The sequence below is a fragment of the Haplochromis burtoni genome, unplaced genomic scaffold (genome assembly GCF_018398535.1).
Source record: "Haplochromis burtoni strain Fernald_Lab_line unplaced genomic scaffold, NCSU_Asbu1 Contig_64, whole genome shotgun sequence".
In the NCBI taxonomy this organism is placed as follows: Eukaryota; Metazoa; Chordata; class Actinopteri; order Cichliformes; family Cichlidae; genus Haplochromis; species Haplochromis burtoni.
In genome coordinates, this window is record NW_024582425.1 from 154,525 (window position 1) to 171,697 (window position 17,173).

At 40.2% G+C, this 17,173-nt stretch overlaps 1 protein-coding gene across 4 annotated transcripts in view; it reads left to right on the forward strand.

Moving 5' to 3' along the window:
• gabbr1a (gamma-aminobutyric acid (GABA) B receptor, 1a) overlaps positions 1–17,173 on the forward strand; it is a 128,132-nt gene that overhangs the window by 1,520 nt on the left and 109,439 nt on the right. For 2 of the 4 annotated variants that reach the window (XM_042221284.1, XM_042221283.1), the window contains 3 exons: positions 1,195–1,281; positions 1,539–1,603; positions 9,043–9,181. In XM_042221284.1, the coding sequence (XP_042077218.1) occupies positions 1,203–1,281; positions 1,539–1,603; positions 9,043–9,181 (283 nt within the window). In that variant the 5' untranslated portion in view covers positions 1,195–1,202. Of the gene's footprint in view, positions 1–188; positions 276–1,194; positions 1,282–1,538; positions 1,604–9,042; positions 9,182–17,173 lie in introns of those variants that run through there. The other 2 variants (XM_042221285.1, XM_042221282.1) reach the window with 2 other exon arrangements.

Below are 17,173 nucleotides of genomic sequence, written 5' to 3' on the forward strand. Positions count from 1 at the left end.
CACACACACACACACACACACACACACACACACACACACACACACACACACACACTTGATCAATCTCTGTACTGTCATGTTAAGTGTGAGAGTGTTTGGATGAGTTTTGTTTGGCAACCTCATAAAGCGGAATTTATGATTCAAAACTGCAAATGAACAGCTATATATAGGGTGTTTATCATCGATACTGTATGTGTGTCTGTGTGTGTGTGTGTTCCCCTGCCTGCCAATACTCCAGGGGCTTTGGGACTCCTGGGTGTTTTCACTGTTTTCTGGTAAGAAAAACATACTTTTTTGTCTGTTGTCATGAAGTCTGTGTACACATTAAATTCAGTTAACCTAAGACATTTTGTGATGTGCATTATGACCAGTAAATTCACACTTTGTGTAAAGAGATTTCCCATATTGAACTCTGGCTACAGGTGTAGAATTGCAGCATATGTGAACATCAAGTTGTATGAGCCCCTTTTGGGGTCCTAAGGGAGCTGCCAAGTTTGATGAATTGCCTCAAGTGAATAAAAAAAATCAGGGCATGTGTGCAGACCTCTGTAGCCCACTCTTTATCTCTGCTTGAGGGCTGCATGAACTGCTGCTGACATTATGGACCCAAATCTGTGATCAAACTGTCGACGGTGCGGTGCTTTCAGTGAATTGCTCAGCTGAATCATTGTTCCTTAAAAGCCTGTCAACACACCAAATAGCGGCACTCATCTTGCAAAAAGAAAGCTTTTGCAGCCATACTAGCTATAGCCATACTAGCTATTCTGGATATTTTTCTACTATGGAAGAGAAGAAAAGTCTGTTGAGTTTGCTTTGGTGTGAAATGGGGATCCACTTTGCAAAAAAATATCAGCGTCAGCCATCAAAGCCTGAGCTGAAATCTTGTCTACAGGGCTTTTGAAATGAACCTGAGCCGTCTGCACGGTGAATACAAACAGAAGCAGAGAGAGAGAAAAGTGGACTCATCGTGCAGCTTATCCGCCAGGTTGAAAAGGGAGCTTTTTTTTTGCCAAAAGGTTGATGCAGTGAAGCGAAAATGACTGCATCTGAGAACAGAGTGTGCGGCATTAATACTGTAAGGATATTTCCTCAGTAACCCATTTCTTTTTTGTCTCTTCCGTCTTCTCCCAAAACTCTTGATTTCCCTGCCACACTTTCCCGTTTTAAAACCTCTCTCTCCTCCTTCTCTTTCAGATCCAGAAATGGCACGGCTATTGTTTCTGATTCTTCTCTGTGCTCTTCCGTCTCTCGTTGTGCCCATACATAATTCATCAGCTGGAGGTAATTTGTGTGCAGGAATCGGTGTGTGTGTGTGTCTGTTTACAATATGCAGTAATGGACAGAAGTAACTCCGCAGAGATTGCTAAGTGACCCGAATGAAACGCTGCAATTTGTGCAGCGAGGAAGGCGTCAGTTAAACTGATAATATATCATGTTGCTGTAATATATCTGCATTATCTGGAGACAGAGCTTTCTTTCTATGCGCTTATCGTCCTTCATTCTGCCTCCTCCTCCTCCTTTTTCCCCCTTTCCCCCAGGCTGTGCCATCATCCGGCCTCCCAGGGATGGTGGGATCCGCTATAGAGGCCTAACACAAGAACAGGTACAGAGAATCTGGTTACTGCAGAGTATTGAAGCTCATCAGTCAAATCAATCACATGAGACTGCTGCCAGTTTGAAGATTTCAAAACAAGTGACACAGAAGTAGATTTGTGTCTGTTAAAAAATAAATAAATGTAAAAACATCTCATATAATTATTTACCAATATGCACCTGAAAATATAAAAACAGGCATTTAATAAATTTGAAAATGTGGTGCAATTAACTTTTCTTAAAGATGTTTTTTTTTTTTTTTTTGCAATGACTTGTATTAATTTGGTTATAAAATAGGGGTTTGAGGGTGTTGGGGAAAGGAAAGATTAATAATTAAATAAATTGATAAATATAAAATACTCCATAAATGTGTAAATATCATGTTAGGCCACCAAAAGTAATATTTAAAAAAAGAAAAGACATAACTACTTTATAAAATGTGAAAAATGTGTATTTTGCATTTAATTTTCATTATTTTGTAACAATAATAAAATAATGAAACAATTTTTTTATTGCTTTTGGAAAATAAACAGAAAAATAAATAATAATAAATTTACAAACAGAGAAACAAGAATACGAAAGTGAATTAAATTAGAAATATCATTTTACAGTCTGTAAATGATTTAATGTTGATTGTTGTGCTGTAAATCATGTACCGTCTACAGGTTTTACCTTTGGTGCATTTAATTCAAAACGTTCTTTTAAAAATTGTTTTGAATGCTTATTTTTTTGGGTATTTTCAATCCTCCGTATCTTCTTTGAAGATGACAAAATTCACAGGTGATTAAAACTTTATGAAGAGAGAGATTTTAGCTAACGGCTGAATGATTTTACACAACACACTGACTAACTAGAGAACACATGTGAGACCTGGCAGGCTGCAGCTGTTGTTCGAAGACACCACGAAAGCCTGTGTTTACTGGAGGAAAAGGAAGTTTATAGCTCATAACCAGCAGAGAACATCTCAAACCTGTCGTCTGGCACTCCAGCTTTAAATGCTCAGTCACACATGCTGTACCAAACGTACGAACAATGAGCTGCGCTCTGAGGACAGGACAGTTTTGCCAAGACCACTTGCGAGCTTTTGTAACTGATAATGGCAGCGAACTGAGGTGTGACAGTGCAACAGCAATCAATAAGGGACAAATGTCTGTGTTGTCAGTAAGAAGTGTCCAAGTCAGTCCCGTTAATCACTGAGCCAAAAGTTTACAGGAAAAAAACCAAAAAACTAAAACGTAGCAGGTTCTCATTTCTTCTAGCATGAGTGACATGAAGTTATTTACAAATGAAAACTTCCAGTGTGAGTTTGACCATAGACTGTATATAAAAGATGAACTCGGCATTTTGAAACCTCAGCATTAGCATTTTGGGCACTGTCATATTTTTTTTTTAATGAAAAGTTTTTGAGGCAGAAATGGAAAATATTTGGATAACAGCTTGGAGTGCTAAGTTATCGCCTAATGCTAGTAAGCTTGGTTAGCTGTATTCATAAACTGTATGAGTGCAATGCAAAGACATGCATACCTGCTAATTTAATGGTAAGTGACAAACTAATACAATTCCAGAGTTTCACTCCGCAGCACTGAGGCACAAACTTCTTGAATGAGCTGTAGGTCCAGCAGACACCCGTCAGTGGGAGCACCCACTGCACACCGGTCCTAAAGGGGGAAACTATCCATAGAGGGTGACACTGGTTTTATCAGTAGGCTGTAAACATGTTTATTTTTGCAGTAAAGTTGGACATAATGTGGGCGTCTATGTGGAGTTCTGCACATGGCTATTAGTGGAATTGCAGATTTTGGCACCGGCTTCATTTTTCAACCCAAGAAGTTTCTGCTTAAGATATAAAAATTGCATCCAAAACTTCCACAGCTCCCATATGCTCAACAGTCCCACAGAGCATGTTTCACAACCTTGAACATGACACTGTAATAGTTTCTCATGAAATTTAATGTAAAAATTTATAAAGCAAAAGATCCTTAATGATCTAGTTTAGCTCTAACATACGGCCCAACATGCTACCATGAAACTGGCTTCACATAAACATTCAACTTAACTGTTCCAAAAACTCTGCGATTGGGCTCTCAGAGATATTTTTTGCTGTAGCTGCATGCCTCGTTCCAGTTCAGTGACTTTCTGAAGCCTCTGTTTACTCGAGCTGTGTACAGGGTGCCGCAGCACTGTGCAAACTACAGCTACAACCTGGCAGGCCAAAATTTTATCAAGCGTTTAAAGTGATATGCCAGCTGGATTAAAGTGTGCATGGGGATGGATTCGTCCCACAGGCCTTGATTTTGATGATGTCGGCTGGAGTACTGTTATCTTAAAGTGCCCAATGATATGAGTGTGTGGACAGGGCCAGTGCTGGAAAGTTAATTAGTACGTTTACTCAAGTACTTTACTAAAGTAGTGGTAATTAGGGATGGGTATCGTTTAGGTTTTATCCGATACCGGTGCCAAACCAGTACTTTTGAAACTGGTGCCGGTGCTTAAAGAATGGAACACAAAATTGTCCAAAAACCTCTCATGTTCAGCTGTTTTCCACTTTTTCTTTGGTCATTTTAGCCTTTTTGGCCAGGGTGAAGGGAGCATCTGCCATCAAACAAGAAGACAGCCGCATGTAGCTATGATGATGTTTGCTAGTTCACCTTACATGCATTAATGTAATAACGTGGTTAGCCTACTCAACGTAAATTACACACGAACAACATTAAGCTACTCACGCAGAGAAGAACGGCTGCTGCTGCCATCATCATCCTCATCATTTCTGCTACACTGGCAGGGCTAGGGGCCAGGACTCTCCTCTTCGGGTTTTTGGGGGATGTTGCTAACTCCGGGTCCGATAACAGGCACCACACCCGCAGTAGATGTGCTCGGTGTGAGGTCTCGCAGCAAGCTATCAAATACGGCGCATTTCTCGGCTTTTAAAAAAAACGCTATGCGTCGCCAGGTGTTTCATCAGATTTGAGGTGTTACCTCCTTTGACAGTATCACAGTATCAGCTTAAAGCACTTGTTGCTGCTGAGTTTGCATCTTTTGCTGTGAAGTACAGCCAGACTTTGACCGCTTCGTTTTAATCTGTAGCTCTGCTCTAAAAGAACGTACGTACCTGGGCCCGCCTACTACGCTCACAAAGGTAAAATGATTGGCTGGAATCCAAAGTGTATGACATCTCAGGGAAAAAAAAAAAAGCACCAAAATGTGCGCTGCTTTTCGGTCTGGTTACTACCGTTTATGTCAGAACGATACCGGTACCCATCCCTAGTGGTAATGCACTTAAGTATTTCCATGTTATACTACCACCTACTCGTACTATACTACATTTTGGATGCAGATACATTACTTTGTAAAAATCCAATAATACTTGATTCTGTATATCAGTAAGATTTAAGTGTTAAACACATCAATGCATCAATAATTGTGATCTGGTAATTTATTATTCTTGACGTTAGATACTTGAAATAGTTTTTAATGCTCAAACTTTTTGACCCTTTACTAAACGCTGCTACATAAAGTGATGTTTAAACAGTACAACAACACCACTTTTTGTGTATTATATCTGACTCAGAACGCAGGGCGGCACACAAGCCTGAAAATTGTTTTAAACATCTCGGAAACAGTGATGACTCTTTGCGCTTTGATGATGGAAACTTGGCAGTTTGATTGAAAGCATGCGTCACTTCAGTTTCTGAAGAGCAGTCCCTCGGTGGCTTTTAAACAGTCACTACAGTCACTGACGTGGGCAGTGAATGGGAACATGGCAGTGTGTTAAAAAATGATTTAAGGGCAAAGCGGACACACACGGATACACCAACCAGCTCTGATAACAGAGAGGGATCAGAACAGGAACTGGATGTTGAGCGATTCGATCAAATTCTTTACTTTTGGACTCTGGACGGTACCGAGGCGACCGAGTTGACACCAAATGAGAAACAATGAATCGGCTCAGTTGCAGCAGAAGTAGCTGAGCATGTGCTTATACAGAGATTATATGAAAGGAGTGTTTGGCAGTACTGTGACACTGAGAGCGGCTCAGGAAAAAGTCTATTTCATACTCAAAAATAAGTCACTTTTTACTTAATTCCTTCAGAAACATAAAAGACAATATAGACACTGGATGTTCAAAGTCTTGTGAATATTTTAAAGGTTGAATGGAGTTTGTAGCGCAGTGTGAGTCAGAGGAGCTGAGCAGGTTAGAGTGAGCTGGGAGGAGTGTAAAAAAAAATGGAGGGTTAAACTTGGAGGGATTTTTAAAGCTGGATTTCTCAACATGAGCCACGTTTATAGTGTCATTAATAGCAGAAATAATAATGATGCTTCAGAGAAAAATGCAGCAATGACCTGCTGCCATTAAGACAAATCCACTTTATTAACCAAAGTAAGATTGCCTTGTTGCTTGATATAAAGAATGATCCTGTTGTGATTGGTGTTCGTTTACACCACGTTTACAGCTTGGCTTGAGTAAGGCACCCTGTCTATGATGAGTAGTAATGGTATAATTTAAAAACACTGGTGGCCCTGCCAGGAGGCTGCTACCCCTCAACCTCCAGCCAGTAGAAATTGTTAGGTGGCACAAATCCTCTGGAAGTACAAGTTTGAGAACACATAATTCCCAGGTCTCAGTCGATCTTAGTGGGGTGCACATGAGCCTTAGTGACTTTATTCAGCATATCAATTCAAAAAGCACATGGCTAAGCGAGAACCAGGAATAACACATGCTAAAATTCTAATAAACATAAACCACTGAGAGCGCAGGCATCTCCTACGCCTGGTATTATTGCTTTATGACCATTGTGGTTTTTGATTGTTTGTAAGTCAAATAGCCTTTTGATGCTGTTTTTGCTGGATGGTCATAAAATAAAATTGTATCAGCTGTGTTTTTTTTTATTTTTTATCTTTTCCTCAGCACAAAAGAATACTGACATCTTTCTCGAGTTAAAGGTTTTCACTTGTCCTGTGACCTTGACCTTGAGGTCAAGTAGATACACCTGTGTTATCAATAAGAAAATTCTAGGTTGCCCGATTCTCAATTTAACGTGTTCACAAAGTTCTCCGACTATTCTGACTTCCAGCTCTGATTTATTCGCAGTTCCATTCAGTCGATAGTCAGTCAGCTGAAGCTGTCATTTACATCAAATTAGCGGTTGGCCTCACTGACCACTCAAAGCACTTAACAGCATAACCAGACTATAGAATCTCAAGCAAAATCTTAAAATGCCCCAGATTTCATTTTCCTAAACAGATAAACATCACTTGACAAACACGTTGAGTCTGACATTAGTTGGACAAACTATGGATTTTTATGGCTGAAGATCAGTTGAATAGAAATTGAGAGTTTAGTGGTTCCACATGAAAACTGTTGTTTGTTTGTTTTTATAGCTTTAAAGGGAACTCTGTCCATTTGGAAAAAGAAAGCTCCATCAATATTATCTGGTTATTACAACTTTAAGCTAATGGTTCAGTTTTAGAGAACTTACTGTATCACAGTGTTTCTCAAGCTGCGGGGCATGGAGCCACCGCAGGTCAGCTGGTGACGATCAGAGAAAAAACAGGACGGAAATATAATGAGTGTTTGCCTGTGCTATCATCCCGCGCTTTATTTCTCTAAAAATTCAACAATTTATTTTTAATGTTTTTGAAAAAAATAGTGTGTGGTATTATTAATGTTTCTTTTTCTCTTCTTTAAGTGAGGGTACGCCAGAACAAGTTGGAGATCCACTGACTTATCAAGTCATTCAGAATTTAGTGGCTCTGTGGAAAATCTTGAAGTTTTGCTTAAAAATATATGTTTCATAGGTCAGCCTTTGCTGCACCAATTTTCTGAGTTTGTATATTAAACATTCATATTTTAGAAAAAGAAACAAGTCAAAGTGCTTCAGACTTGCTATCGTGCCCTGGTATTGCTTCAGCTTAGTTGCTGAGTTGTCTGCTCCTGCCAAGGTGTGGATAAAAGCACTGAGGTTGGCTCAGAGGGACGCCACTTCTCGCTAGATCTCATCCTGCAGTTCCTGCTTTTAGCTAGTACTTAGTCCTAGCTAGCTAACATCCCAGCTAGCTGCGTGTTTGTCACGAGCCTCTGTTGGGGTTGATGCCCGATTCCTTCTGAACAGTGATTTATTTATTTATTTATTTTATTTATTTATTTATTTGATTAACTGGGTCATGAGATCTGCCGTAGAATTTGTGCAATACATTATGTAAACACCATAAGGCGAGTGCCATTTCGTTCCATTATATTCAAAAGGAAGCAGACATTTCTACAGCTGATGTTCCCAAAATAGGGAAGCTAGCAAGAAAACAGTCTGGATAGATAAACAGCTTTACAGGCCACAGGAAACATATGTCAATTTGATTTTTGGTGTAAACTGTCCCTCTTAAAGGTTGGGGGCAAAAAAAATCCAAAACATATTTTATTCTACTTGAGGATTATAGAAATACAGCCACACTATTACATCACATAGAAAAGATTTACTTTAGACACACATGTCTTCCTAATTTAGATAAATATATTTATCATCTTTGCAAATGGGTACTGGGCAAACTTTTGATATTAGAAGCTTTTTGGATTAAGGTGGCCACATTTCAAACTGATATCTAACCAATGGCAGATCTGTGAAGTTTGCAAATGTGACAACGTCCTAGATATGAAATAATCTGGTGTTCTGTTGCAGTAAAGCCCCAAATGACATTTACTTTTACCCCCTCATTTTAGAATGAACGAGTAATGAATATAAAAAACTTTCATAAAAGTGTCTCAGTCATTACAACAGTTAATCCTTTAATGCCAAGAGTGTCATATTTGATCCATGAGATCTTCATCATTGTGTGATTTTTCTTTTTTAAAAACCTAACTCCCTTATATATTTGTTTAAGATAAACAAACTGAGAAATTAATGTAGCATAAAATGATCCAATTAAATCTCATTTAATCAAATTGATATTTAATTGAATCTTTTATTTCATTTGTCAGAGGCTCCATTAAACATTCTGCTTTGCAAAATTTGAATTTTCTAGCAGTTATTCCATCGTTCAGGCTTTACTGGGTTAAAATGATTGCACATGCACTGTAAACTGTAAACTGCAAGCAGTGAAGCTTTTCTTCAACATGAAAACGGTTCCTTAGTTTCAAACTGCTTCCTTATCGTTCGTTGTTCAAATGTATGTATGCAGCTATGACCAAAGCCATTTAAAATGAAACATAAACCTTTTTGGCTCGCATATGTTTCCGTCCCCTCACAGGCAGAGGAGATGTAATTCAGAGAGCGACAGCACATCAGTTCAGACAGTATCACACTAAAATGTTTTCCCTTGTCGAGCTTTACTGTCGTGGCCATATGGCACTGTGACACAGAATGAAGAGGCTTCTTAAGTGAAGGAGAAAAACTTGCATGAGAGACCATCAATCACACTTTCCTTCCCCTGATCTCTCTGCCCCTCTTCTCGTCACAGATCCGCAGTGTGCAGATCCTGCCTGTGGATTATGAGATCGAGTACATCTGCAGAGGCAACCGAGTGATCGTGGGACCGAAGGTCAGGAAGTGCTTACCCAACGGCACGTGGACAGACATGATGCAGGCCAGCAGATGTTGTAAGTCCTCTTTGGTCTCATTCCCATTCCCTTTTCCTCCCGTTCCTCGTCCTTCTTTCATTTTTCCTTTTCCCCCTGCAGACAGATCTTGTGCACAATAATCAGCTCTTTCTTAAGTGTCACGTCTGCTTAATCAGCATCAAATTAAAACCACACTTACGCTGAAATGAAATCCCAGTTGTTTTGACAGTGCTTCACCACCCTCCCTGTTTACTCTTTACACAAAGGAAAGTGTCACATACTGTGCAGCGTTCACTGTCGCCGTCTCCAAAACCGACGGCGGTTTCCAAAGTAAAGTGAACTGATGCAGTCTGACTTAATGAAATGAAACCACACATTTTAATTTGTGTGGCTGCCAGCATTTGTTAGCATCATTTTAAAACTCCACTTCCCCCTTAGGGTGAAGGTAGCTCAGCACTGACATGCCATCACTGTTTAAGTTAAACCAGAGCCAGTCCAGGAGAACCATTCCACTTCCTGTTAAGACCACAGGGCTGCATTTCATCAGGGGCGCTCATGAGATAGTCCTGAATGAGTAGAAGTGTATGGAGCTAAATGGGTAAAATAGTTATTTAATTTCATTTAAGCTTTGACAACTAATCTAAAAAATACGTCTAAATGGAAAAAAGAAAAAGACTCATGTCCTTTAGTGTTTCTTACACTGAAGCTGATTTAGCTCTAAAAACACTAGCAATCTGCTAATGCACGATGAATGGTACATCAAGGATTTACCACAGGACTTCCTCTTTTTAAAGCAACTTTTTAAAGTGATAAGGAGACATTAGAAAGATGGTTACATTTCAACAGAAGCCCCGACGCGTGCAGAAGAGGCAGCCAGTTGTGGGGGTTGAAAATGATGCTGTCTGTGCTACAAATTCTCCGCTGCTGCTCGCTTCATGCCTGAAATTAAAATGGCAGCTCCTGTAAAGTGGCTTAGGTGCTGCGATGTCTCTAATACTCTCAGAAATATATTTCACCAACATCAGAACCAGTAACACAGAATCTAAAAATGCAACCGTATCTCTTCATCCTTTCTATCAAAAACAAAATGTTTGTCCCACAAAATGCATTAACACAGAAATGGCTCCAAAAGGCCCCATTTATTCTCAACTTGTCTAAAAATCATGTTTTCTTGAGCATTTAGGGGCCGTTTGGTCAAAGTGGAACTTCACCCGAAGCTCTAAGCCTAACTCCATCCACTGCATAGTGAGAGGGGTGGGGAGAGGGTGTGGAGGCGCTCAGTGATTTGCAGACCGCGTAAAATACAGAGCAGCACCCCAAAGCAATTCATTTCCACCTGCCACAGAGTTATGAATTCAAATGGAGGAATTTTCCCTCCAGAATCTTCCGAAACAGGCTTTAATGTGGCGGAGGGTCACGGTGGTCGGAAGCCATATTCATTTAAGCCGTTAGTTCATGGACATGGTGACGTGATGTCACCTCAGCGTTAGGTTGCTGCCAGTCTGAGCCAGAAGTGATCATATTTAGACGACAGGGCCGAGTTGTCAGCTAACACTGATAGAGTGTGCAGATACTGAGACATGTCTCTACAGAATAATGAAGTAATACAATGTCACTCATCAAACACCGGAGCTCTGTTTTCTTGGGCGGTCTGTCTCACACCGCGGCCACATTGTCACACAATTCCATTAAAATGCTCCAAATGGCACCAACAGCACAAACACAGTGGAGCAGTCCAGCTCAATGATAGGACACCCATCACAGTAGCCACGCCCCCAACTTTAAGCCTCACCAGTATTCAGGTGGAGTTTGACCACCATACATCGATTACGAAAGGAAGAAACTGTTGTGGCCTCAAGATGTTTATTAGTACGTTTGGTTAATTTAACACAAGAGTCTTTCGGAGCCGGAGGAACTCCAGTGCTTTGGTTTCTTTCTCTCTCCCTCCGTCTCGCTATCAACCGGTCATCCTTCCTTCTCCAACTATGCGCTGATACATGCAGGTGTGAAGAAAGAACGCAGCGTGGCGATTTATTTCTACTCCCGACAAAATCAGCGAAACATTGCACCAAAATCAAGACACACAGTGTAAACTGTAGTGAATGAAGCCTGTGGATTAGTAGCTTCTGTGTTATAAAAGGAGTGTGGTTTATCCATTCAAGAAGAGCAACCGGAGGAGGTGTGCCGCCTACCCCTGATTAGAGGGCATTTTTATCTATTTTTATATGAATTACACGATGTACAGTAATCCCAAATGGTTGCTTCCATCTCACTGGCTTTGCAGCGTTCAGGATGATTGAAAACAGTCGATGGTATGTTGAGCTAATTCCAGCCTATTATGTGTTTTATTACAGTACAGTTATATGATTTAGTTTGAAAGCTTTTCCTTAATGTTTAACACGATAGACTTGGGTATTTACACATATGGAGCATCATTTGTGCTCCTTCGGAGTTTTGTTTGTGTCTGCCTGGCAAATATAAGTGCAATATTTACTGTTTTAGCTCAGTTTCTCCTCCAACTCCGGAGAGAAATACTTGGTCGATGAAATACTGCTGTCTGTGTTGCTAACTCTGTCTGTTTGGCACTTGGTGCTGAGTACAGGGAGTGTACTGGGAGTTCATAAGAGCTTTTCTGCTGACAGTTTCCTGCTGTGGCTGAAAATGATGCTGAGTGAACCAAATCCAGACAAATCTTGTGTATAATATTCAGTTTTCAAGTGTCCTGTCTGCTTAATCAACAATCTTGATTTAAAGCCAAAACTACAATGAAATAAAACGTCTGATGTTATGACAGCAAAGATTCACGGGGAGCTGTCTGTGCAGTCTCAACCTGCTTTTAGCCTTTTTTTGGTGTCTACCAACTCCTGTTGTGCACTTTGTTTGGCACTCGGTGGGGGTTGCTTTTATACATACCACTGTTAAACTACAATAGCATTAGGTAACATTATTTCTCAAAAGTAATGCAACATATTTACTGCAGTTTAAAGTAACCTGTTACATTACAGTAATACCGACTGAGTTGGAATACTTCATGGCTTTGCTATTGATAGTGGGCAGTTCTTCCTCTGTGATTGCTCATGGAGGATCTTCTGTGTAATACTGCAGAATCTTTACCTTCATCGTCAAGCTCCTTGTTAAATATTAAAGCTCTCATAGACCTCAAACAGGCTGAAATGCTGCAGCGAGATGTTAAGAGAGCTGTGCATAAATGTGCCTCCAAACCTCCGTGAGCTGTTTAGAAGAGCGAGCCACAAAGCGTGATAATGATCTAATAATAATGATATGATAACATTTGAAGTTACTCCTGTTAAAGATGGTTCTGAAAGCTACCGAAACACTGGGTGTACTCAGGTTTTCACATCACTGTAAATAAAACTGTAAACATGAGTGCAAATAAAATTAAATGCAGCTGAATTAACATGCAGAGAAAGAGTAAAACTTCACTGGGTTTATAAAAATATTTTGAAACACATCTGATGTATTAAACTCGAAGGTCTTAGAAATACAAAAAAAAAGCACATAACAGGTTAGTTTCTCAAACAAAAGGCGCCTGATATCAGACACAGTCATCAACCCCGACTCTGCATCTGTCACCAGCTAAACACATAAAAGAGACTGAAGAGTTAATCATGCCTGTGTGTGCTGACTCAGCAGGGATGGGCAAGGTGAGAGAAATTATCCAAAAGTGATACAGAATACTCGAGTACCTCATTACGTTACACCGGAGTCTACGGTGAATTGTTGCCTGTGTCTGGTTCTTGTGTTTTCCTTTACATAAATAAAAACATTTAAACCATAAACTGGTGCACACAATAACAACAGCACTAACAGGTTCCTGCAGTGTTTACTCTTTTCACATGTGGTTACTTTTCATGTCTTTGCAAACATGTTTTTAACTGGTTATTAAAGCAGGAGAGTCGTGCACCATCTGTTTCCTCAGGTATCCGAGTCAGAATATTTCCAGTATTTATATTTATATACATGTACAGTCATGTTAGGTCTTTTAATGAATGTCAGGCACTGAAAGGAGTTCTTGTCCGACTTCCTTGTAAGCCATTCTACCCTTGGTGATGTTTCACTCACATTAGTCCCCAATGGTTTTACTGACCAGGACTGTGGAAAAGATGCCAAAGGAAGAGACTGCAGCATGGTGAAAAGCAAAAGAATGAATGTTATATTTTACATAAACCCTTTTTTTCTGAAAGAAATAAAGATGTAACCCATTTGTAATCACTGATATTGTGATATTTTGACATCTTTACATATTTTAATTATACAACTCTAGTACATGTAACCTTTCCCTCCCTCCATAAACTGACTGGCACAGAGCAGATCGTGTTCAATGAATTGTCGGAGGTGTTTCATCTGAAAATAGCAGCTCGATTTGGCCGGGCACAATAGGAGAGCAGTGAGAGGGCCAAACCAGTAAAGCTGTAGCCAAACAGTTAAACAGTGAGCTGATACTGCTCCATCAGTCCAGACACTGCTGTAATTTCCCCCCGCTATTTTAAAATTGTCACATGATAACAAAATATTAGTATTCAAAATACTGATTACAGTTATTTTACATTTTCTAGTTTTAAAAGAACCATTTTTACATGAAGCTTTCAGGTCATTTAAAAATCCATCCTGTTCTGTTTATCCAGTTCAGGGTGTGCAGGGGGGCTGGAGCCTATGCCAGCTGGGAGTGCAGAGGTGGAGCACACCCTGGACAGGTCTGCAGTCTGTCACAGGGTTGGTTAGCACTGTCGCCTCACTGCTTCCTCTGCCTACATCTCCAAAAACAAGCATGTCAAGTTAGTTTAAACTGATACTTCCTTTAAACTCTAACATAAATATGAGTTCAGTAAGATGAGGTACTAATAAAAATGTGATCCTAAATGCTAATAATACTATGATGTTCGCTTCTACGCCGCTCATTATAATACTAAGGCAGGAACTGTTATCCTCAGATTGTTGCCATCGACCCCATGCCTTCGTACTAACGTAGACTTGTGCAGATTTTATACTTCCTCATTCAACAAGGCGACGCTCTGATAAACTGTAAGTGAAATGTTAGCGTGAGGAGACCAACAGTCAGTCTTTCCTTCACTGACCTGGTTGCTTCTGAAGGCCACAAGAGGCCGTTTCAAGCACTGGAACAAAATGAGTTGTTACATTTGGACTCCTGCACCGTCCGACTCGGCCCTCACGTTCCAATGGTAGATTAAGCTGACTGACAAGGCAACAGAGCAAAATTCATACTGCTCACAAAAGGCTGAGGTGAAACATTCATCCAGCTGTAAGCTCTCCTATTCCCAAAGCATTCCCTGCTCCTTTTTCTCATTACAAAGAACACTAAATGAAACCTTTTTGGTAAAGGAAAACTCTTCTGAGTGTAACTGAGCTGCAGGATGTTTTGAAGCTCTACTTTTACTGCTCAAGAAATGTTCGTTTCTAGTTCGTCAGCCACCCACAATACTGAACATCCATGAATACTTTTAGTGGAATTCATGCAATGCAAAAGCCAATACAGTACTGTGCAAAAGTCTTGAGCCACCCATCATTTCTTTATATTTTGCTACAAAAATGGGAAATTATTTCAGCAACTTATTGAAAGACATGCAGTTCTCCAGGCTTCATAAAGGCTCTTCAAAGCTCTTCTTTGGATGTTGGCTGCTTTCTGTTCAGTTCTCTGTCGAGTACTTCCATAGTGTTGACGTTTGGGCTCTGGGGAGGCCAATCCATGCCTGATAGTGAGCCATTGTGGTTTATTTTTCTCTCCAGGTGAACTCGTACTGCAATGATTGTGTGTTTGTGATCATTGTTACACTAAACAGTGAACCTGTTGCTAATCAGCCCCAAACCAAGACAGAGCTTCCACTGTGTTTTACAGATGCCTGTAGACACACTGATGACGACTTGAACCAAAAACTACAAGTTTGGATTAATGACCATAAAAGATCTGTTAACCCTCATTTTCAGTCCTGTTCTTGTGTAATTTGGCCATTTTCTCTATTTCCCTTCCTTAACTGTGGCTTCTTGACAGCCAGTCTTTCATTTACCAAAGAAGAACTTGAAAGAGCTTCGGAGAACCGGAGAATTATTGCTCGACATCACTTGGGGGGGGGAGTCTTGCTCCTTGGAAACATAATATGGAAAAATGAGCAGTCACTCAAGTATCCTTCACAGTATTTTATGTCACCAATGACAGGCTGAAATAAAAGTGGTTACTTTGCAGTCTGGCCATTTTTGGTGAGTAAAGCCAACAAGCAGGTGAACAGCGAGTGGGTGAAAAACACAAAGCTTCAAATGGGATGGAAACAACAGGCTGTGGTCAAAAACAAAACTCCAATGCTTTTCCCTAATCACATTTTTGTTGTTGTTTATGTTGTTGTTGTTTCACCTTGATGGAAAACATCACGAGGTGAAGGAGACTTGGGGAAAACCACCACAGTGCTCAGAGAATCTGCACTTGTGCTGGATTGCTTGATAAGCTCATAACGGATGTTGCTGATATGAGTCTGTTGCATTAAAACTACAACATCTAAGAAGATGAACTACAAAAACCTCACCTTCCATACCCAATGTTTTTTCACCACTGTCTGTATATAAAGGATGGTGTCAGTGACGTCCCACTCTGAAGTCTCAAACTGGCATCTTTTTGGAAGCAGACGTCATAAATGAGGGGTGACTGTGAAACCCTCGGACAACACACACACTGATGACTTGTGATTGACAAATTGCTTGTCAATGGCGCGCTCTGGTTTATTTCCAATTCTCACTCTAATAAGGACCATCATTTGCAACAGTAACATCATGCTGTATTCAGTAAGAAAGAAGGCAGAGGACACTTTCCCACAGACTTCTACACCGGGAAGAGAAAAAACCCCATGAATACAATCATTTGCAAATCTAATTAACCCATAATTTATTAGCAATAGAACATATTGAATGTTTAAGCAGCGAAAATTCTAAGAAAATAAAATCAGTAATTTTGAATTTGATGGCAGCGACACATCACAAAAAAGCTGGGATGGGGTCGTGTTTCCTACTGTGTAGCATGCCCTCATCTTTTAACTAAAGTCCATCTGGGAACTGTGGAGACCAGCTGTGGGACCTTTGGGGGAGGAATGCTGTCCCATTCTTGTCTGATTGAAGAATTTTAGCAGGCAGGCCAGTTCAGCACCCCGATTCTGCACAATTTAACAATGTTTTGCTGAAATACACAAGGTCTTTAAAAAAAACACGTTGCTCTAAAACCTGCATATACCTTTCAGCATCGATAGAGCCTTTCCAGATGTGCCAGCTCCACAGACACTAATCCACCTCCATACCATCAGAGACGGAGGCTTGAGTGCTTATAACACCCCCCCCCTCGTCTTTAGTCTGGAGGATGTGGTGTCCATGTTTCCCAAAAAGAATTTCAATTTTCAGTTCGTCTGACCACAGAACAGTTTTCCACTTTGCCTCAGTCCATTTTAAATGAGCTTTGGCTGAGGCTGGCTCAGGCATCCAATACTGATTTCTCGTCCCTTGCACTCGTGTCACACATATCAAATTTGAATTGAGTTAATATTTTATAATATAGTTTCTCAGTTAAAAGGTTTGATATGTTTCTGTGTTCTACGTTTGGTTTATGAGATCTGAAAATCACTGCGTTCTGGTTTTCTGTACATTTTACCCACAAACTGACCTGCACAGCGTCCACATCACTGCAGACACTATTACTGATGTGAAAAAAAGCTCACTAATCATCACAGTGAGTTGAAATGAAGTGGCTGTAATAGAAAATGCTCCCCACCCTCTGGTCCACTCGTTTTTCCCTCTTCCTGCTGAAGACGATCCATCTTAACGGTTCCTTTACGAAAGCTTTTAGCATCTTTGAAGTCAAATTAATTAACCATAATCCTAAAAGCTGGCAGTACAACAATGCTCAGAATGAGGACGTAAGCTTTGCAAACAGAGCTGCAATACAACCTCTACTTCACTTTGATCATTTTAATTTGGCTAATTATATTTTATTTATGGAGCATTTTTCTAAACCTATGT